The sequence below is a fragment of the Megascapheus bottae genome, chromosome 1, assembly GCF_031878675.1.
Source record: "Megascapheus bottae isolate mThoBot1 chromosome 1, mThoBot2.hap1, whole genome shotgun sequence".
NCBI classification, from domain to species: domain Eukaryota; kingdom Metazoa; phylum Chordata; class Mammalia; order Rodentia; family Geomyidae; genus Megascapheus; species Megascapheus bottae.
The window spans coordinates 44,097,944-44,120,439 of record NC_143509.1 but is presented as its reverse complement, the minus strand read 5'-3'; the positions used below and the strand labels follow the sequence as shown (position 1 = coordinate 44,120,439).

At 38.3% G+C, this 22,496-nt stretch overlaps 1 protein-coding gene across 3 annotated transcripts in view; it reads right to left on the bottom strand.

The window, feature by feature from the left end:
* The window catches only part of Vps8 (VPS8 subunit of CORVET complex), a 231,930-nt gene that overhangs the window by 21,303 nt on the left and 188,131 nt on the right, over positions 1-22,496 (bottom strand). For all 3 annotated transcript variants that reach the window (XM_090343220.1, XM_090343238.1, XM_090343229.1), the window contains 4 exons: positions 21,240-21,320; positions 18,766-18,935; positions 15,711-15,876; positions 5,261-5,314 (listed from right to left, as the gene is read on the bottom strand). In XM_090343220.1, the coding sequence (XP_090199346.1) occupies positions 5,261-5,314; positions 15,711-15,876; positions 18,766-18,935; positions 21,240-21,320 (471 nt within the window). The remainder of the gene's footprint in view (positions 1-5,260; positions 5,315-15,710; positions 15,877-18,765; positions 18,936-21,239; positions 21,321-22,496) is intronic.

Below are 22,496 nucleotides of genomic sequence, written 5' to 3'. Positions count from 1 at the left end.
GAAGTAAGCAAGGGAGCAATGCTTCCATGTTTAACTGGTAGAGCCAGGCTTGGTGGTTTATGTTTGTAATTCCAGCACTTGGAAGCTAAGGCAGAAGGACTGGGAGGTGAGGCCAGCCTGGGCTACTTAGTGAGGTGAAGGCTAGCTTGGAACACCTAGGAAGAGCTGCCACAAATCATAAGCTCAATCAGAGAAGCCAGATGCATAACATCAACCTTAAGAGTACCACTAAAACCCCCAAACACACAAATCAACCCCCCTGAAAAAACATGGAAGACTTCATGAAAAAGGACAGACAGATGGCAAATAAGCATATGAAAAGATACCCAACATCATAAGCAATTAGGGAATAGAAAATCTCAAAAATGAAATACCACTACTCGGCTATTAGAATGGCTGAACCCAAGTTCTGGTGAGATTGTGGGACAACACAGTGGGGGAGTGCTTTGGAAGAATTTGGCAAAGAAGAAAAAATAAATCCAACTGTAGCTCCTATAGTTTGGATACTGCATGTCCCTCCTCTCTTACCAAAGCCTATGTGTTAAAGGCGTGGCTCCCTTTGTGAAAGTGCTGTGGCTTTTTGGAGGTAGGAACTACTTGAAGGTTCACTGGAGTGGGGGGATGTCCTCTAGGGAAATGGTGAGATTGGGCCTTCAGGCTAGTTTCTTGGTTCCAGGCATATGTGGCTCATTACATCTGTGCTCCCTTGGCAAGTGTTTAAAGCAAACAGAGCAGGACTGGAACCTTCAGAACAAGGAGCCAAAGTAATTGTTTTGTTTTTTTTTTCCCTTTATATATTTACTGTCTCAGGTGTTTTGTTATAGTGATAGAAACTGTCTAGTAACTTCTAGGGACTGATCCTAATGACCTGAAAACCTATGTCCACAGATGAGTTTTCTAATACAAAAAATCTGGAAGCATCCAAGATGTCATCTGATTCTTAAATGCTAATTGTCAGACTCTTATCTCCAATTAACCACCAGAAAATTGGAAGTGATGCTGTGGCTCAAGGGGTAGAGCGGTAGTCTTGAGCTGAAAAGCTTAGGGATAGTGCCTAGGCCTAGAGTTCAAGCCCTACAACCAACAACAAACAAACCACAAAAAAGAATGCCCGTGCTTCCTTCCAAGTCAGTGCCCTCCCTATATCTGCAACCAAGACTCTGGGTTTTCTCTGTCAGCATAAAACAGCACCTGGTTGGTGAACACTTTCAACCCAGCCTATACAGAAGCAAATAACAAAGAAGTTCCTCTGTAGCCTTGTGTTTTTTGTTGTGTTTTGAAATCAGTACCAGCATTGAAGTCACACTTCGACAGAAGTCCTTCTAAGACAAATATTCTTAGGAAGAAGCATGGACATCAATCAAAGGCTGTCACTGGTGAGGACTTGCAGCTTCACAGGAAAGAATCAGAGATGAGAAATTAAAAAGCAAATATATTTTATTAAGCCACCCCCAAATGATGACTAGAAATGTGGTGCCTATCTTAGTTCTTTCTGTATCTCAGGTTTCTCTGGACTGTCCTGACATGACCAGCCACCTGTCCTTGGTGCCAGCCAGCTGAGACACACAGACAGATTTTCTGTTGTTATGGTAACAGAAGCATGGCAAGGCTTTCCCCATAAAATACAAAACCCTCTGCTAAGGTTCCTTATCAGTGAGTGCCAACTAAGAAGAACTACATAAGAAATGTTTTATATACATTTTATATGCTATACAAATCAATATTCCTAGTCTAGGACAATTGAGAAGAATACCTGAAAGACACAGTGCTGTCAAAAAAATGCATGCTGTGGTGTGTGCCATACATCTGACACATGGCAGCTGAATGGAACAGTGATGTCTTGATGTGACTGTTGTGGATGATGTGTCTTAAGGAGTTAGCAGTGCCCCTGCAGAGCACTGCTTCTGTCTTCTGAGCACATGAGCCCAGTTCTTGGCAGGGTTCAAGCTCACAGTAGTCACTAAATACTTCTTTCAGTTATGGGTCTAAAGCAAGTTTAGAAGGACTATAGTTTAAGGTTGAGAACTAGAACATTCATGTAGACACACATATACATGCACAAGTGAAAGCACAGCTGATCAGGGAAGCCCAACCAGGTGTTAAGGTTCTGAGTGACTTCACATAATCTCACTAGAATAGTGCTGATTTGGGGAGAACAGTACAGTATTGCTCTGCTGGGGATAGATGGCTGGGTCAGCGGTGATGTCTTAGGAGTGATGGACTAGGCAGAGGCAACCTCAACATATCAAATGTGTTGGCAGAGATTACTTCAGGGTACTATGAACACAGAGGACACCTAGAACACTTAGAGAAGTATTATGAAGATTTGAATTTAGGCCTAATGGTAGAGTGCTTGCCTAGCATGCACCAAGCCCTGGGCTTGATTCTTGGTTACCACATACACAGAAACAGTTGGAAGTGGTGCTGTGGCTCAAGTGGTAGAGTGCTATTCTTGAGCAAAACGTGTTCAAGGACAGTGCCCAGGCTCTGAGTTCAAGCCTCAGAATTGGGAAAAAAAATTGAATTATCTCTTCAATTGCCTCAAGACTTGCTTAGACAACTGTCTTTAACTGTCCTTCCTGCTTCCAATGAGAAGCAGCCTCTGCAGACTGGGACTACTGTGATCTCTAGCAGATTTTCACTCCCATTTTCCTCAATGTGTTGTACCTACCCAGGTCTACCTGTAACACACTTTTCTTTGTTATCCAAGGCTAAAAACAGCCTTTTCTTCCCTGTCTCCAGCTGCCTTAGGCACCTCTTATGATGAGTATGTTAAAGGAACTATAGACACAATAAACTAGTAAGTCTGTATACTTAGTTTGAGCTTCATTGAACTTAGCAGTAGTTGGTAGTCATAATTAACAATATCCTAGGACCTGGGAGTGTGGCCTAGTGGTAGAGTGCTTGCCTAGCATGCATGAAGCCCTGGGTTCAAGAGAGAGAGAGAGAGAGAGAGAGAGAGAGAGAGAGAGAGAGAGAGAGAGAGAGAGAGAGAGAGAGAGAGAGAGACAGAGAGAGAGAGACAGAGAGAGAGAGACAGAGAGAGAGAGACAGAGAGAGAGAGAGAGAGAGAGAGAGAGAGAGAGAGAGAGAGAGAGAGAGAGAGAGAGATATCTTATTTCAGGAATAGCTAGCCAACTCAAACTCCCAAAGGCAGCTACAAATAAGCCCAGCTTTTTAATTATTGACTAATACCTAAGATTTTGAAAATCAGCGCAGAAGTCTGCTGAATACTGGAAATGCATTCTCACTGACAAAATAAAAGGTATTAAGATATGTTGATTGGATAAAATAATTTAGACAGAATCTTACCTTTTGCTTAGAGAGGATTATGAGTAACCTGACCTTAGAATACCATTTGGAACTTGTGTCTAATCATGACTTAGAAAGGTTTCACTTGTGGACTATAAGAGGAACAGTGACGCTGCTCCATTTCTGATGGTGTATGACAGAGCTGAAGACCATCAGGGTTGAAAAACAGGCTGCAGGAACCCACTTTGAAATGAACCTTTATGTAGTAAATGTCACCAGTGTGGTGAAATTTGTCTTCACTGTAACTGGATAAACAGTACACGCGAGCAGTTAATCATTCCTCTAAGTTCTTTCTTAATTTTTTGCCATAAAGAGCACACAGGATACATTGAATCACTCAAGTCATTTCCCATTGACTGCCAAAGTCACTGAGAACGAGGACTGGACCAATGCTTAGCTTGGTAAGTAGCACAAAGAAATAGATAAACAACATGACAAATGGAAAAGACAGATGATTAAGAGTTGTGAGACTGTTTTATTATCAGTCTCAACAACAGCTTGAGTATTTATTATGCATCAAACATAAGTGCTAGGTACTTAAAACAGTATTTCATTTAATCTTCAGGGCAATTCCAAGAGGGAAAATTATTATTTTATTAAGGTGGAAAAAGAAAGCCTTACTTATTTAGGATCATTCAGATAAGTGGCAGAAGAGTAAATCTTTGAACTCAAAGTCTGGTTGTATCTCAGCACATGTTTTTAATCTCTATTTTAGAAGTGTGTCCCATGGCTGACTTAGGAGAGCTTACACAAAACACAATTGCCATCTGTCTTCTACTATCTTTCTTGTACGTATGTGGAGCCTAAAATGATTTAGGCTCTACTACGGTTTAAATGTTGCATGTGCTCAAACAAAGGTCTATGCAATCAAAGCTTGGTCCTTGATGGCAGGCTAGGAGACACCAAGCACCTCTCGCGGCAAGGTCTAACGGGCACACTTGGTTACTGGGTGCACGCCCTTGGAAGGGACTATGGGGCTCTGGTCTTATCCACTCTGCCTCCCGGTTTATGATGTGAATTCTTTTTTTTTTTTTTTTTTTTTGCCAGTCCTGGGCTTGAGCTCAGGGCCTGAGCACTGTCCTTGGACTTTCTCAAGGCTAGAGCTCTACCACTTGAGCCTCAGCACCACTTCCAGCTTTTTTCTATGTATGTGGTACCGAGGAATCGAACCCGGGTCTTCATGCATGCTAGGCAAGCACTTTAACCACTAGGCCAAACTCCTGGCCCATGATGTGAATTCTTACTTCAATATGTGAATTTGCCACTCTTGTCTAAGGCCTAAACCTAGGGGCCTCTAGGTCTTAGACTTGAACCTCCAAAATTGTGAGCTTAATAAACTTCCCTTTTTTCCTAAGTAGTCTTTGGCATTTTGTGGTAGTAGCATTAAGCAGTAGGTAAGCTCATAGCCAATCTGAGCCACAAGGTTTATACACAGGAAGTGAAATGGCATAGATGACAGGCTTAGTCTACAGACCTGTGGTATGTACAAAAAAGTTAGCTTGCTTTAGGCACAATTATCCAGAGGGAAATCATGTTAAGAGAAATTAGCTTCCTCCTTGGAATATCTTTTATGTGCTGTTACATGATGATATCATGATGCCATCCAATCCTGGTACAGATGATAGTAATTCTGGAATATTGTCAGTACTTGTTTGCCAGGAGACTGATGCTAGATCCTAACCTAAATTGGTGCTTCTAGAAATGTCAGAGTTCCAACAACATTTCATTACGCTATCCAATCAGAAAAAGACCTTGAGAGCATCAAGATGCTTAAACAACAATGTCATTTTGAGAAGGCTCTTCAACAGAGGAGAATAAATACAGAAAAGAAATTATTATTGGTTTAAAAAATTTACCTTCTTGGTAGGGTTATAGCCTTGAGCTGAAGAGCTCAGGGACAGAGCCCAGACCCAAAGTTCAAGCCCCACAACCTACCAAAAAAAATTACCTTCTTAACAGGAGGGTCCCCTTTGGACTGATGATATGATGGAGACACCTTCATCTGGAAGAAAAAAAAACAAACAGCAAATACTTGAATGCCTTTTTGGTTACAGCCTACCTATATTTGACCCATATTCAAAATAATTAAACTCAGATTGTTGTAACTGATATAACTTACATATTCAACTGAAAATAGTGTGAGACATTTTCAGAGTACTAATGAGAAGATTTTATTTTAGGTACCTGGAATATTCCTGGAGATCAAAAAGGCAGTAATTAGCTAAGATAAAAGTATGATTAGGTAGGAAAAGTGGAACAGATGGCCCAAGCTTGTTTTAATAAAATAGTGAGAAATTAAATAGAGTTAGAGCCTGGTGCTAATGTTAGACAACTGAAGCAGTAATCAATGGTCAGCAATTTTTGTTTTTTTTGCAGTGGATTGTAAGCAAAGAATTTTCCCCCCTCATTTCTATGGCTTGAGCTCAAGCCTCATGCTCTCACTTATTTAATTTCATTCTACCACTTGAGCCATACCTCTAACTTGTGGCTTTTTGATGATTAACTGAACACAAGAATCTCTCATATCTGTGTGCTCAGGCTGGCTTCAAACCTCAGTCCCTGGATTTCAGCCTCCTGAGTAGTTAGGATTACAGGTATGAGCTATCAGTACCACCTTAAGAAAGAATTCTCAATATGATAATGTGGATGAGTTGCCAAGTACTAACACTGAGTAGAGGAAATCAGATTAAAAAGTATATTTTATAGTTTCATTTATCTAGAATTCTAGAAAGTGCGTTAGGAAATTAAGCAATGTTTTAGTGTTGATAGACAGGTCATTATTTTGACTATGGCTATGGATACATGGATGTATGTATTTGTTAAATTTGTACATTTTTAAATGTATAGTTTATATCAATTTTCTCCAAATTTAAAGAAATTTATATGATAAAGCTGAAATGTTTGTTATAAAAGAAATGTACACTTTTACATACTATACTGGAAAATAAGTGAAAAGAAAGAACCTATACTTCCAATTTAAGAAATTGGAAGAGCAAAATGAAACCAGCCTAAGTAGAAGGAAGGAAATAATAAAGGGCAGAAATCAATGAAATAGAAATAAAATGAAGCAACAGAGAAAACTACCAAAGCCAAATATCAGTTCTTTTTAAAGATCAGCAAAATAGATAAATAAATGAATGAACACTATTTCTCCAACAACAGAATTTATGAAAATGGACTTGAGGTGAAACAGAAAATAATGAATAATCTTGAATCAACTAAAGATTGAATTTCTTATAAAATAACTTCCCACAATGAAAATTTCAAGTCTAGAATGTTTCTGCAGTGAATTCTGGCACAGACTAATATGTGATATTGGAATACTTACTTTTTATTAATTCATAAAGAAAAACATAATTATCACTATAAATAATTCAGTAGTAGTAAATGTTATATCTAAAATGATGGAGAAGAGGAGCTAAGTACCAGGTGAGCAATTGTACTCAGGATCTCAGGACTCTCCTAACTCTTCCCAGTCTAATTGCAAAGGCTTGCAGTATACATGACGAAGACATTTCCTATCACTGTCATATCACCATTCAAAGGAGGATCACATTGCAGGCTCATTTTTTGCCCTTCCTCTCTGACTGCAAGAATAACTTCAGAAAGCACACCTCTGCTTAGGGATCAAAACTGCTGGCTGTCCAGACTACCCTTTCAGATTTAGCAGGTCTGCACAAATTACACCTGACAGTCCTTGCTCTAACATACCATAACATTAATACTCTGGAAATCACTCCAGATGTATGATGTAGCCTGCAAAAAGTGATCCAATTTTAACTCCTGCTATGCTCTTTTGAAAAGGGAGGAAACAGATTTTCAAAGCAAAGTAGGTTATTTAAGCTTAAAAAGTGACCTCATGAAAGAATCTGCAGACTTTTTAAAACAAGCCAAGAACTTGATGTGGTGGTGGACAATTTATCTGAGAAAGCTGTTCTCTGGAGATTAAGTCAGAGAGTGTTTGATGTGGTGGGAGAAATGGCTCAGCAGTGCTCATGAAAGGTCTTATTTTTCATTTAACAGGATTCCTCCCGGAAATGCCTCAGGCAGTGCAGCTTAAAAGACACTTAAAATCCAGGTGGGCTGACATCAGATGTGGGGATGTGGAGAATATACTGAGCGATGGCCTTAATAATGCTGAACTTCTGTAATCTTTGTTAATAGAATTATTCCTGATTCCAGCAATCTGAGCTAGTGTTTAAAAACAATAGGAATACCTTCCTGATCACTTAGCCTTTTGAAAAACAAGCCACAATTTTTCTATTTTTATGAAAGGAATACATTCATTTGTGGAAGTTGAGAAAATATAAGAGGAACAAAGAAAGCAAATAAAAATCGTAACCTAACAACACAATGGTAACTGCTACTAAGTTAAGCTACCATGGGCTACTGGGATATTTTGATTATTTTCAAAATTTTCTCTTTCGTCCAAGACTGGGACTGGAACTCAGCATCTGACCCTTATTGCTCATTGGCAGGAACTCTACTGAGCCACACCTCCAATTAGTTTTCAATTTTTATTTTTATTTTTTTTTGCCAGTCCTGGGCCTTGAACTCAGGGCCTGAGCACTGTACTTGGGCTTTCTCCACGCTAGAACTCTACCACTTGAGCCACAGCACAACTTTCGCCTTTTTTCTATGTTTGTGGGAAGAGAAACTGAACCCAGATCTTTGTGCATGCTAGGCAAGCACTCTATCACTAGCCCAAACTCCTGGCCCCCAGATTTCAAATTTTTAATGATCAAAAATGTTGTCATAGGTACCAAATATGCATCAGTTGGCAAAAAAACTTCCATTTTAAGTTCCTGTTTTGCAGAAACATTAAAAAATACCTACTGCCAAATTTTCTCTTGATAGGAACAGTCCACAAACCCTTTTCCTATATGCCCTAAACAAATTGTTTAAAAGCCCTGAAACCAAAAGGATTGCTTTAACACAATTTTTGGCACCTAAACTTATTAGGCAGCAAAGTCTGACCTGAAGTGAAGCTATGGGTAGTCCTTCTTACCTCACACAAACATTTGATTAGGGGATGCAGTCCAAGTCCAACTGGCATTGTCACATGACATACACATCATAGTGCTTTTAACATTGAAAATACCTTTTATGGTCTTCAGGAGGCCATTTTCTTAAAATTAAAAGTCAATCATCACTGTTACTTGGCTCCTTTCAAAACTCTCTCTAGAGAACCTTTGGTTTTAACAGCTGAACTGTGGTAACTACATGAACAAATACGGATTTCTTTCTATGTATCTGCTAGAAGTTTGGGGGGAAAAATCAAACATTCCCATTGCTATATAGGCAAATTCATTAAGGCAATGCTCATTCTGTCAACCCTGCCTAGTTCATCCTTCATTTCAGACATTGCAGTTTTAATCTAGATATTCTGGTCTTTTTCTAACTTTCATATCTTTATTCAATATATTCAATCTTTTTGCTAGCTTCATAAACGTATTGAATACAATTAAAGTTTTAGCATTTTTTTCCTTCATTATGACATACTTTCTTAATTCACTGTGTATCTGGTAATTCTTTAACAAATGCCACAAATGTGAGTTCAACCTTGTTGGGAGTTGGCTATATTTAAAATTCTTTGCAAGTCCTTGAGCTTTTTTCTAGATGTGGTTAAAATCCTAGGAAATAGTTTGATTTTTTTTGTTTGTTTTAGGTTTTCCCTTTTCAGGTTAAGATCTTACTTAGTGTTCTCAGTGCTGAGCTGTGAATTAAAAAGCCTTCCAGGCTAGTTGGCAGAAATAGGCATTATTCCTGACGGTAGGTCAGTTTGGGACAAGGTCCCACTTAAAATTCGTGTAGGTGGTACTTCTGTGATCTCAAGTACTTTTTCTTACATAAGTGGGTCATAGTTAAAGAACTCTTTCCTCTGTCTAATATTCACTCCTGCAAACTCCAGCAACCTTGGCTTTATGGGCTTTCTTGCTCTGTCTCCTTGACTGTGAGAGACTGAGCAACTATATCTCACTAGCCCTGCTTCGGACTCATAGCTTGTAGTTTCTCTAGGCAGTAATTTCTTTTTGTTGGTCATGAGGCTCGAACTCAGGGCCTGCATACTGTCCCTGAGCCTCTTTGTGCTCAATGCTAACACTCTACCACTGGAGCCATAACGTCACTTCTAGATTTTGAGTGGTTAATTGGAAATGAGTCTCTATCGGGGCTTACCTTTTCATGATGCTCAGATCTCAGCCTCCTGAGTAGCTAAGATTACAGGTGTGAGCCACCAGCAGCTGGCTTATGATCTTATGTTTTAAGTCATTTGTTCTCCCCCTCCTTAAACAATCAGGAATCACTGTCTTTCACTGTCTGCTGGCCAATGTTTCAAGAACCATTATTTTAACATATTTTATTTCTCCCTCAAGAAAATCCAAACAAATCCAGAATTGGAAGTCTGTGTATTACCTTTATAAATTCCCAAAAGTTCTAAATTCTGAAAGATATCTTCTTAAGTAAGGGATAGTGGATTGTACAAACAAGCATTTCAAGTAGAAGCGTTTAAAGGTGATAGCCTCCTCACATTCTTCCTTAGCCCGTGTTCTGCTGTTATAACAGACTACCACAGGCATGGGCATTTATTTATTTGGTTCCTAATGTTGGAAGCCTCGAAGTCTAAGATGAATGAACACGTTGGTGAGGGCCTACTTGCCACACTAAAACATGGTAGTGGGCATCACAAGTTGAGAGTGAAGGACAGTGCTAGCTTGGGACTTCTCATCTTACAAAGCCCCAGGCCCCTCATGTAGGCCCTGATCTCTTCACCTCATGACCTAAGCACATTTCCAAGGACACTCAAGTATCATTAATATACCACCTGAGGACTGAGCTCTCAACGCATGGACTTTGAGAGACACATATTCACAGCACTGTACTTACAAAAATAAACACACATGCAATTTTACACACATGTCAGTTTAATGTGTAGTTTTTAGTTTTAGGAATTTGCCAGTTTAATGTGTTAAAAAAGCAGTATGCTGCTATTTTAATGTGTTTTTTTCTTTAAAAAATCACTGGTAAAATATGTTCTCACATTTTATGGGCTAGTGAAAGGTGTTTTTTTGTTGGGTTTTTTTTTTTTTTTTTGGTCATGGGGCTTGAACTTGGGGCCTGGGCACTGTCCCTGAGTTCTTCAGCTCAAGGCTTATTGCCCTACCCCTGAACCTCAGCCCCACTTCCCGTTTTCTAGTGATTAATTGGTAAGAGTTTCATGGCTTTGTAGTGTCTAGGTTGGCTTTGCTTTTTTTTTTTTTTTTTTTGCCCGTCCTGGGCTTGAGCTCAGGGCCTGAGCACTGTCCTTGGACTTTCTCAAGGCTGGAGCTCTACCACTTGAGCCTCAGCACCACTTCCGGTTTTTCTATGTATGTGGTACCGAGGAATCGAACCCAGATCTTCATGTATGCTAGGTAAGCACTCTACCACTAGGCCAAACTCCCAGCCTAGGCTGGCTTTGAACTGCAATCCTAAAATCTCAGCCTACTGAGTAGCTAGGATTACAGGAGTGAGCCACCACGCCCAGCTTGAAAGTTAAAAAAAAATAAGTTCTTAGCTTATTTCCATTAAAGGTAGTTCTATACGAAGATCTGAAATCTTTTCTTAGTACTAATGTCATACTCCCTTAGATCACTGGGACACAATGCTTTTCTGTATCATAATGGCTTCATAAACTCGCAGGCTGCTAGGCACCTATAATTACACACTGCTCGGGAAAGTGGTGAGGACTTGGCAGATAACAGAGATGTGGATGACTAGCCACTTCCCGCAACCGTCGCCGGATCCTATCACCTCCTCTGTTTTTAATCACTGACTGGGTCTTAGATTTTAATAATGACAGTGTTACTTAGGCCTTGCCTACTTACCCCTTTGATCTTATTTCTTGTCATTTTCCTTTTTAGCCATTATGTTTACTGCTACTGATTTTTTTTTTTTATTTTGAGATAGGGTCTTACAATTTTCATTCTTTATTCTTGTTTAAACACCTGTGCTCAAGTGATCCTATCTCTGCTTCCTTAAGTATCTGTGACTACTACCACATCCAGCACAGCCAATGATTCTTAAATAATCATTTTTCTTCTCAGATAATTTGTGACTACTATTCTCTCTTGCCTGAAAAGCTTTACACATGGTTGTTATCTTTGTATCCTTCATGTTAAAGCTTATGGGTTATCTCTACTGCATTCCCCCCACATGCTTTCCAATGTGCATATATACACACATGTATATGCATACATATGCACGTGCAATCCAAAGTAAGTTTTCTTCATGTTTTTATCCTCATAATAGTATATCCTTTCTTCTACATCAATTACATACCTATTACAATTTAAAACTGTTAGGTCCGACTGGAAGAAATGACTTCTTCCCTTAACTCTCTCCCATTGCACCCTGGAAATCCCCGCCCAGCACCTGTAACCCTGGCAACTGGCATGCCTGGGGTAGTGGGAGGTCCCCACTGAGGCATTTCCACATCCTCTGAGATCACATCCGTCTCCGCTGTGTCTATACCCCTACCCCTATATAATCACTCACTTCCCGCCCTAAGTCCTCTTGCTCCCCCGACTCCATCTTGGATGGCAGGAGTCTGCTCTTTCCTCACGCAATAAACCCTCTTCTCCTGAACTGCGTGGAGTTTCCTTTCGACAGACTTTACAAAAACTATGTATTTGGCATTATATTTATTTACTTATTATCCAGCTCCTCTATGGGGATAAGGCTACTGTTCTATTTTATTTATTTTTGCTATTAACCAATTTATACTTTATATAGTACCAAGAACAACTCTTAGCCCAAAGGAGGCATGAAATATTGGCTAAAGCTATTAATCATTTGGCACTATAGTATAATAACAAGATTATTGGAAAATGGATGAAGGTCTGCTGAAAAAGTTTCATTTATATTAGAACCAATAATCTATGTATTTCTAAGGCATATTACTTTTCACTTAATTTATAAGTTTAATTTAGAAAATATTCTTTTGAGAAAGGTGTTAATACTCCAAACTGAAATTTCATTTCTTAATATTTAATTTGAATGAAACCATTATTAAACAGGAGCTGATACCAGTCATTAATACCAGTATTCTAAATTAAACATGTAATGGAACCAACTTATTCATTTGTACATTCAAATACATAAGCAACGTTAGTAAAAAATTAGGACCAGTGAATAGAAATAATTATCAATTTCTAAATAATTACTTGCCAGTAGTAAATACGTATTACCTTACTTACTATTTCTACTACTTACAGTAGTAAATGTCCTTCTGACATTATTTATAAACTTACTTTAAAAGAAAAAACACTTTCACAGACAACCCTAAAATCCAAGAGATAAAACCAACTCCAGATACTAGAGAAAACATTAGTGTATTCATTTAGCTCTCTCCCTCTGTGACTCTTAAGGGTGAGTAGGCAGGTATAGGTATGTTTGCAAGATCTTCTCATATTTACCTACCATTGAAAAAGGAAGTAGCTTCATGTTCTATTGATAGGGCTAACTTCAAATAAGATACTAAAAAACTTCTAGGGTCAGGGATGTGGCTCAGGTGGTAGAGCAACTGCAAGGCCCTGAGTTCAAACCCTACTACTACCCAAAATAGTTTCTGGTGAATGTCTAAATACCATTGGGGGTTTTGTTGATCTTAAAATGAAATAATATCAATGCTTCTGATACACAACCATGTGATCACCTATAAGGCTGCTCTTAAGAACCACAAATTTTGTTAATAATAGAAATTGAGACATAGTTAAGTTTACTTCCCCCCCCTTTGAGTTTTTATCGTTTGAGTTTGTCAAATCAAATTGTCTACTGCCCAAGAATAATTTCAGAAAAATCAACAGCAAGCTAATTTTATCTAATAATAATCAGTGCCAATGAAGCTATCTGCTGTAAGTAAAGGAATAACTGAAGATGAAATCTAAATTATGTGATTAAAGTTAAATTATTTGCTCATACTAATGTAAGTGAGTAACATTTTTTGAGAAAGTTGAGTACTACAGCTGAAATTAGTTTGTCCTATGCATTTCATTTCTTGCTTCCTATTCCTTTCTTGGTAGCACACAACTCTGTAGGTGGCTTTCAATGTCACATATTGGTTAATCGGAGATAACAGTCTCTTGAACAGACTGTGTGAACTAGCTTTGAACTTCTATCTTCCAATCTCAGCCTCCTGAGCAGCTGGGATTGTAGGTGTTAGCTGCTGGCACCTGGCTTAAATTTTCTTAAAATATGTGAATGGTTCCATACAATGCTGAGAAAGCTTAATGAGCACCCTCAATATTATATGTGTGTGTATGTATGTATATACATATATATATTCTTAAGTATATACACAAATATATATACTCATATATATTATGCACATAATTATATAAGATATAATAAATATATTATAAATAAACAACATGATATATTACATATACTTATATATACTTAAGTATATATATAGATAAGTATATATATAGATAAGTATATATATAGATAAGTATATACACACACACACACACACACACACACACACACACACACACACACACACACACACACTTTTGTGGGTCGTGGGGCTTGAACTCTGGACCTGGGTGCTATCCCTGAGCTCTTCAGCTCAAGGCTACCCTGCCCCTTGAGCGACAGCGCCACTTCCTGTTTTCTGGTGGTTAATTGGAGATTAAGAGTTTCATGGACTTTAGTGTCTGGGTTGGCTTTGAACAGTGATCCTCAGATCTCAGCCTCCTGAGTAGCTAGGATTACAGGAGTGAGGCACTGCACCCAGCTGTATAGATATATTTTAAATCAAATTTACCAGGTTTTAATAAAGCCAAGATGATAAATATAGAATGGGCTAGTAGCAGGAAAACCCGTAGTGATGTTAATCTTACAAACATGAGTTCAAGACTCAGTTGGTGACCAGATAATTAGCAGAATTGCTGTTCAAATTAGTGTATCACATATTTGCAGTAAGTAAGAACTTGAGGGTAGTTACATTTATCTTGTCTGCCATTTTATCCCTAGCATCTAACACAAGGGTTGGGATACTGTTCAATACAAACTGGGTAAAAAAATAAATGGAATTTCTATTACTGGAGTGATACTGAGTGAGGAAAGTCTAAATTTTAATCTGGGTATAGCTGGTCCTAGGGTCTTTTCTGGCTTTGCTTCTGACATAACACTGAAAGTAGATAAAACAGAGCAAAGTAACAGACATTGAAGGCCATCTATGGAATTGTGTGTTACTGAGGAGCAGGAAGAAACAAATGTGGTCACACTACAGAAAGGAAGTGCAACTTAGTACACCACAATAATGATATCACACTCTGTAATATGTGCGCACTGACTTCTGGTATGTCAAGTTCTGTTCTAAAAGCTGTAAAAGAGTACAGCTCAAACTCTGCTCTACTGCCTGCATTAAAAAAATGCTACAGGAGGGCCGGGAGTTTGGCCTAGTGGTAGAGTGCTTGCCTAGCATGCATGAAGACCGGGTTCAATTCCTCGGTACCACATATGTAGCAAAAAGCCAGAAGTGGTGCTGTGGCTCAAGTGATAGAGCCCTAGCCTTGAGAAAATCCAGGGACAGTGCTCAGGCCCTGAACCCAAGCTCAGGACTGACAAAAAAAAAAAAAATTGCTACAGGAGCTGGGAATTTGGCCTACTGATGGAGTGCTTGCCTAGCATGCACGAAGACCCAGGTTTGATTCTTCAGTACCACAAATATAGAAAAGGCCAGAAGTGGTGCTGTGGCTCAAGTGGTAGAGCTCTAGACTTGAGAAAGCCCAAGGACAGTGCTCAGGCCCTGAGTTCAAGCCCCAGGATTGGCAAAAACAAATTTAAAATGCTACAAAACTCCGTGAAAATTTCTCAAATGTCCAGCATTGAATTAATTTATTGGAAGAAAGTTATCAATTGAGACAGTCTTGTGGGGGAGAATACATGCTGGAACCTGGTCGATCAACAATCCTGGGAAATCCGGAAATTTTAAGCCCTTAGGTATATAGGTTCTCCTCAGTACCTGCAAATACTCATCTGTCCTCACTGTCCTGGGACTCTGTCAAAGCTTCTCAGTGGCAGATTCAGTCTACATCCTCTCATGACCTTCTCAAGGCAAGGCCCACCTTACTTTTTTGCATTTTCTTTTTTTTTTTTATGAGTGTGATCAGTTGTACAGGAGAGTTGACGGTAATAATTCTAGAACGGTCTAGTTTTTCAGTGTTGAGTAGAGAGGAAAGGATCCTCAAACACCAAATAAACACAAATAAAGCATAAACAGAAGATGCCACCTGTAATCAATACCCATCAGGTCAATTTGCAGAGGCTAATAGGATCTACAGATTGAGGACAGGCCTAAAGGATATTTCAAGAAAACACAATGTCCCCTTTGACACAGAAACAAGGCTGACCTGTGCTGGGGTTATCCTTCCTTGTTTAACTTCAGATGAATTTTCACTTAGTTTTCCTACTTTGTTACTTGAGCTGCATTTGTAGCATGTCCATCTTATTTGGCCCTCGATCTCGATGGTGCATTCTTTGTTTTGTAGACAGAATGAATGATACAAATGGCCACAGCTGCAAAAGGAAGGCAATCAGTTTGTGCTTTTTGTTACCATAAAACTCACAAACACAAACTGTGAGGGAATGTATTTATACATGCAAAGGTTCCTAACAGGCTGGACTGCTGCCGGTTGTATTTGGCAGCCATGGAGAGAGGAAATGGACTTGCTGCTTACTTTGCTTTATAAAAACACAGACTCTCATATTTGTGTCCTTGAATATAATCACAGTTCTGTGACCACAGGCCACCTGGATCATGAGTTAAACTTCTGTTCATTCCCAAACCATAAAGTTTGAAAATAATTTCAGGTAATTTGAAAGAAAAGACAATCTAGTAGCGGGAAAAGTTGATATAATTTAAGTAGTGTGTAATAATATTAGTGGTTTATCATATCAAATTCAAAGCAAGAGTTAGGATTTGATGAAACTCTGATAAAATGTCATTGTTGCAACATTGCTATGAAGAAATTCCCTAGTGCTTACATGAATGAGCAAACCCTTAGAAGTTGAGTACTGAATATGACTCAATTATCTTATACTCATTTCTCCTTTTTTTTTTTAAACTTAAAATGATGGACTAGCCCACAGATCACTTATATAGTCTTTATAGTCTCTTATATAGTCTTTATATTCTTTCTCTTTGTGCTTTCTTTTTTCTTTTTTTGCCAGTCCTGGGTCTTGAACTCAGGGCCTGAGCACTGTCCTTGGGATTTCTCAAGGCTAGAACTCTACCACTTGAGCCACAGAACCACTTCTGGCTTTTTTCTATGTATGTGGTACTGAGGAATTGAACCCAGGCCTTCATGCATGTTAGGCAAGCACTCTACCACTAGGCCAAACTCCCGGCCTCTGTGCTATTTTTCTATTCGCAACTGATTTCTTTTATGCTCCTCTTCTCTCTACTGCCTTTGCTACTGTGATACTTCCAGTTCCATAATTTTAAAATACTACAGGCTCAGGACTAACAAATTTATACTTTTAGCCCAAACTTGTTCTCTCAACCCTACCCAGTCTCTTTAAGAAGAAGTCTAGTCTGGATGTCTAATAAACATCTTAAATTTAACAGATATAAAACCAAGTGTCTGATTTTTATTCCATCTGCATTTCTACTCCATCTCTCCTGCGTGTTATTACCCACCCTACATCTGAATTAATGGCAACAACATTCTTCCAGTTTCTCAGGCCAAAATCTGAATGTCAGCCTGACTGGCCTTTCTTTCTCACTATAAGCAAGTCATATTAGCTCTGCTTTACAATTTTATCCCAGATTCTCCTTTCTAACTTTCTTTTACTGTCTGAAGCCATCTTTCACAGACTACTACAGTTGCTTGACTAGCCACTCTACTTTCCTTTCTGATCCTCCATTGTCTATGCTATAGACACAGCTATCAAATTGACACCCTTAAGAAATAAATCAGCCAGGCTCTGGTTGCTGGCATCTGTAATCCTAGCAACTCAAGAGGCTGAGATCTGAGGATTGCAGCTTAAAGCTAGCCTGAGCAGGAAAGTCTATAAGACTCTTATCTCCACTTAACCACTCTGTCAGATTGCCTGGCCCCCTCTAAGTCTCTTAATGACACTCAAGTACACCTTTAACAGTGAAGTTTTTCTCAGCCATTCTTTGGAAATCAGGTGCTTTCATTATTCGCTTTCCTGTATACCATGTTTTATTTTTATTATTACATTTTAAATCTTTTCCAAAACTATATGTTCATAAGTTATTTTAACAGTGGGGCATTCCCTTACCACTCTACATAAAATACTAATGCCTTAAATGCTGTGTGTCTTTAAACATGCCTTATTTTTTTTCAGAGTAGTTATTATTAGCTAGGATTTTACTTTTCATTTATTGTCTGCCTCTTTCCCTACAGTATAAACTCCATAAAGCAGTTCCTTTGTTTTGCTTGTTCTCCTTAACCCTTTGAGGAATGGATAGACAGTAAATGCTCAGTTAAAAACCCATCTTCTTCCAAACTCCAAATCTACCAAGATTTGACAAGAGCATGGTTCTCATTCATGCCAGACACTGATCAGGTGTAATTTCAGCTTCACAAAACCCTAGGGTGGAGGAATCATTTCCCATCTCAGATAAGACAAAAGGCTTAATTTGTCCACAATCTCAGAGTAAGTATGTGGCAAAGTTAAGACTTGCTCGCAAGCAATTTGGTTCCAGATTTCATATTAAGGGCCCTGGATAAGCACTGGGCATCTAAGTCCTTCATGTGTGCATAAGGCCTCTGTAGTGTGAGTTCAAAGCATCTCTTGGCTGATGATTCCTAATTTATATGTCCAACCTCAACATCTCTCTGATCGCTGACTAGAATGTCTGTCTACGAGAAGACTCTGCTTGGATGTCTAACAGCCACGTCAAACTTAAAATTGGCATGATAAAACTTTTGATTTCCCTAGTTCCTTCCACTTATTCTTCCTCATCTTGGGTAGGGTACCATGTTCACGCACTGCTTAGGCCAAAGACCTAATGATTCCTTCATACTTCATACCTTATGTAGCAGCAAGCTGGCACTACCCTAAAATATACTCTGAATCCAAACGCCTCTCAGTATCTCATTCCTACCTCTCTCATTCTGTTCAAATGTCATCTCCTCAGAGATGCTTTCCCTCATTTGGCTTTCCTAAAATAACACTCTCCTCCGGCACACTCCATCCTTCTACCCCCTGTGTTGAGTCGTATTTTTCTTCACAGTTCTCATTACTTGGAGTTTATTTGTTACCTTGGCACCCTAACACCTCTCCTATTCCCATGCAGAATGTAGGGGTAGAAACTCTGTCTTTGTCTCTGTTTGAATGACTGGACTGTGAATCTGCATGCATGCACTCTTGCCTGATAATGCCATATACATATGTAAGCTACCCAGGTAATAATAATTTCCTTCCCACTCATACCTAAAGACAATAATTTCATCAGTCATTTCTTGGCGTCTCTTATACTGCTGCAGACATACAGAGCAATAATCCTGTTTTGGATTCAGTCCTCTTGTGACTGAAGCTCTCAGGTTACACAATGACCAGTGGAGATCCTGGTTGAGAAGACTGGTTGTTGTTTCTAGTAGAGTCTATGAAAGATCAAAACAAGAAAACAAACAAAAGGTTATAAAATGCAAGACAGAGATGAGAGAGAAACATCTGTTTTATTTTCTACTACAAACAACTCAAATTATACTGCAAAGGATAAAATTGCAAAAAACAGACATCAAAAACCCACAAACCTAAGCAGTTATTTATTTATTTACTTATTTATGATACTGGGAATTGAACTCAAGGCCTCACATTTGCTAGATGTTCTATGACACATACCCTAGTCCTTTTGCTTTCAGTTTGTTTTCCAGATAGACAAAGTTATTGCCTGCCAGTCTCAAAGGCCACCTTGAACTTCAGAGTGGTCAGAAATATAGGCACAAACCATCATGTCCAGCTGTATTTGAGATAAAATCTTGTTAACTTCTACCCTCCCCTCCCAGACTGGACTGCCACTTAAGTAGCTGGGATTATAAGCATAAGTCACCATACTAGACCCTTTACACAGTTAATCTTCCTATTGCACAGTCATGATGGCAATATACACTGAAACTCCCAAGTCTGCTACTAGGTTCATCCTGAGAAATGTATTCTGCCAGTCTGTGGCTTAATTCAGTATTGATAGTTTTCAAATGACTATTAATTACATTTATAGAATAACTTCTCTCTGGATGGCTCAGGGTTTCATAGCAGAGAATAGACTAGCTGATTTTTAAAAAGTGAAACTGCATTCATGTCAATGTTTTAAATAACCTTTCCCTTGAAAAGCTAATAGCTACTATTCAGCTTTCATCTCCCTTTGGAAGAGACTGCATTTTCCTTAACAGCACTTTTAAGTCACTTGCAATTATTTAAGTCATAAAGACATTTTTCTTTGCCATCACATTAAGTCATTTTAAGGATCTCTGTGCTTCCCAAGTACTTTTGTCAAAATACACTACTTGCTACCATTCACACCTATCATTTGGATATCCAGTTGGGCCCTAGAGAAAGGTGAGGTGCAACTCACCCTTCCTTGTTATATAGCTTAGCTCTTCTAACTTTATTTATAATGCAAACATTTTTGTTTTAACTGCTTAGCTATCCTAATTCTTCCCAGTCAATGCCATGTTTTCCTATTCTGTCACAGTCGGCAAAAAATTTCTACTTTTCACTCAGCTTTACTTTTTTTTTTTTTTCCCCTTTAATTTGGTTGCTCATGAGGCTTGAATTCTGTCTGGGCCTGGGTTTTGTCCCTGGGCTCTTCAGCTCAAGACTAGCACTCTACCACTTGAGCCATAGTGCCACTTCCAGTTTTCTGATGCTTAACTGAAAATAAGAATCTCATGGACTTTTGTGCTACGGCTGGCTTTGAACTGCTCAGATCTCAGCCTCCTGAGTAGCTAGGATTATAGGCATGAGCCACCGGCGCCTGGTTCAGCTTTACTTCTAACCATCTAGACTCTACAACAGCCATGGTAATAAACTACACTGAGCAAACCAGCATTTTTTTTTTTTCTTGGTGGTATTGGAGTTTGAATGCAGGGCTTCATGCTTGTTGGGCAGGCACTCTACCACTTGCGCCTGATTTTTCCTTTGAACAGTTATCCTTCTATTTAAGCTTTGTACTATAATTAGGATGACAAGTATGTACCATCACACCCAGCTATTGACTGAGATGGTTCTTGTGAACTATTTTGCCTCTGTGGGAGAGCATCTGACCACAGTCTTCCTGATCTCAGAATAAGCCATTAGTGCCCAGCCTAAAACTATAACTCCTAAAAATAGCTGTGTCCTAAAATTTTTCTTTTTCTTCTCTTTCAAATTTTAAAAAAAGCAAAACATTGTATCTAACATGCCTTAATTATACCTTCTCTAAGGATATAAAAATCTGAACACCAATCTGGCTCTTACCAAGAATTAAAAGTATAAGCAGTCTTGAGCTAAAGGAAGACTAATGACAACTTTTGGTTTATAGTAATGACCTGTTTCAGAACAAGGTAAACAACTCATTTAATATTCTGAAATTTCATGCTGATCCTTGCTTTTGAGGTCTTACAGTTTTGTAATCAATTTTTTCCCCAGAAAATCTCTCATAGTTTCATCTTGAAAGGAAGACACTAGTTTCACTGCCAATGAATCAAAATATAAAGCTGAATTTGAATTAGATACATATTATGGAATATACATGTGTGTATACAAATTAAAATCAAGAAAAAATACACACACATCTTAATCTACTTTTAGTGAGCAGATAGTTAATCTTAAAAGAATAAATATAGAGGCAAAAGGAAAGAAAAAGGAATACAACAGAAAGGAGAAAGAGTAGCTTGTTTTCTGGATATAACAAGTAGCTTGCTTACTTGTTCATAATTAAAGGTGTCTAACATTCCCAGAATAAGTCCCTGGATCTCTCCAAGTTTTCCTTTTCCATAAACGGGGTCCTAATTGGAAGAAAAAGGTTAAAAGTATAATTCTGATTTGACTCTTGATATTTCAAAATTACTTTAAAATACAAGGTATCTGAAGACCAAATGTTCCTAGGTTGCTTTTTTTTTTTTTAACATTCAAAAGGTAATTTCCACTGGAAATGCACCAAATTCTTTCTGAGTATCTCAAATATTTCAGAAAAAATAAAAATGATTAAAGCCCTTTCCTTAGCAATCTTTCTTTGCAAAACTTCTCTGTGGTTCAGTCTCACTTCTTCTCTGTCTGCCTGTTTCTCTTTGAGTTATTTATCTCCTGCATTAAGTGGAATGTCAGAATCTGACCAACAACTCCTCCTAGTCCAAACAAACTAAATTGCTTCAGTTTTGGAGACAACAGGATATGAGAAAATAGCTTTCAGTCTTTCAAAGGTTTTTTTTTTTTCTTCAATAAAGTCACTAACAGTAAACCACAGATCCCCACAAACTCAATCTTCTCTCCACAGATTCTCATATGGGTCACATCAAGTAACTTATTTATTATGTATAATTTGGAAAACACTAAATGTACTGAGAACTCCACAAAAATATCAAACTGAAATGTAACATCCAATTAATAAACTGAACAAACTGAATTCAGAAAGAGGGTCTAAGATGGCTTTTAGTTTTTTGACTTTGTCATAGGTTCTTCTGTACATATGCTAAGGAAATGTAAGGCACAAAATAGCCATGTATTTTTCTACTAATTAATAAAATGTACACGTTTAGGTTTGATCAGGCCAGAGAAACTTAATAGAAAAACATTTTTTTCACAGCTAGGGATTAGATATCTAAGCTAGAGATACTTGCTTAACAAGTAGAGACCATTTGTGAAAGGCAAAAGTATGAATAACTAGTCCTTTGATAGGAAAACAACTTAGGCTATGCCTGCATCAGACAATTGCTTTTATTTTTCTTGTATAAAAACTGAACCATAACAGTGCTTTTCCTTTTCATGTAATTATGCTTTGGTTAAGCTTCCTTTAACCAGTTATTTCTCAGTCAAAGTGCCAATGGATATAATAGTCTATGATAGTATCTACAATAGCACATGCATTCTAAAATATTAAGGCAGGCATTTACGACAAAATTCATAGAATACAGGTGTCTTTTTTTTAAGTTTTATTTTTACTGTAAAGGTGACATATGGAGGGT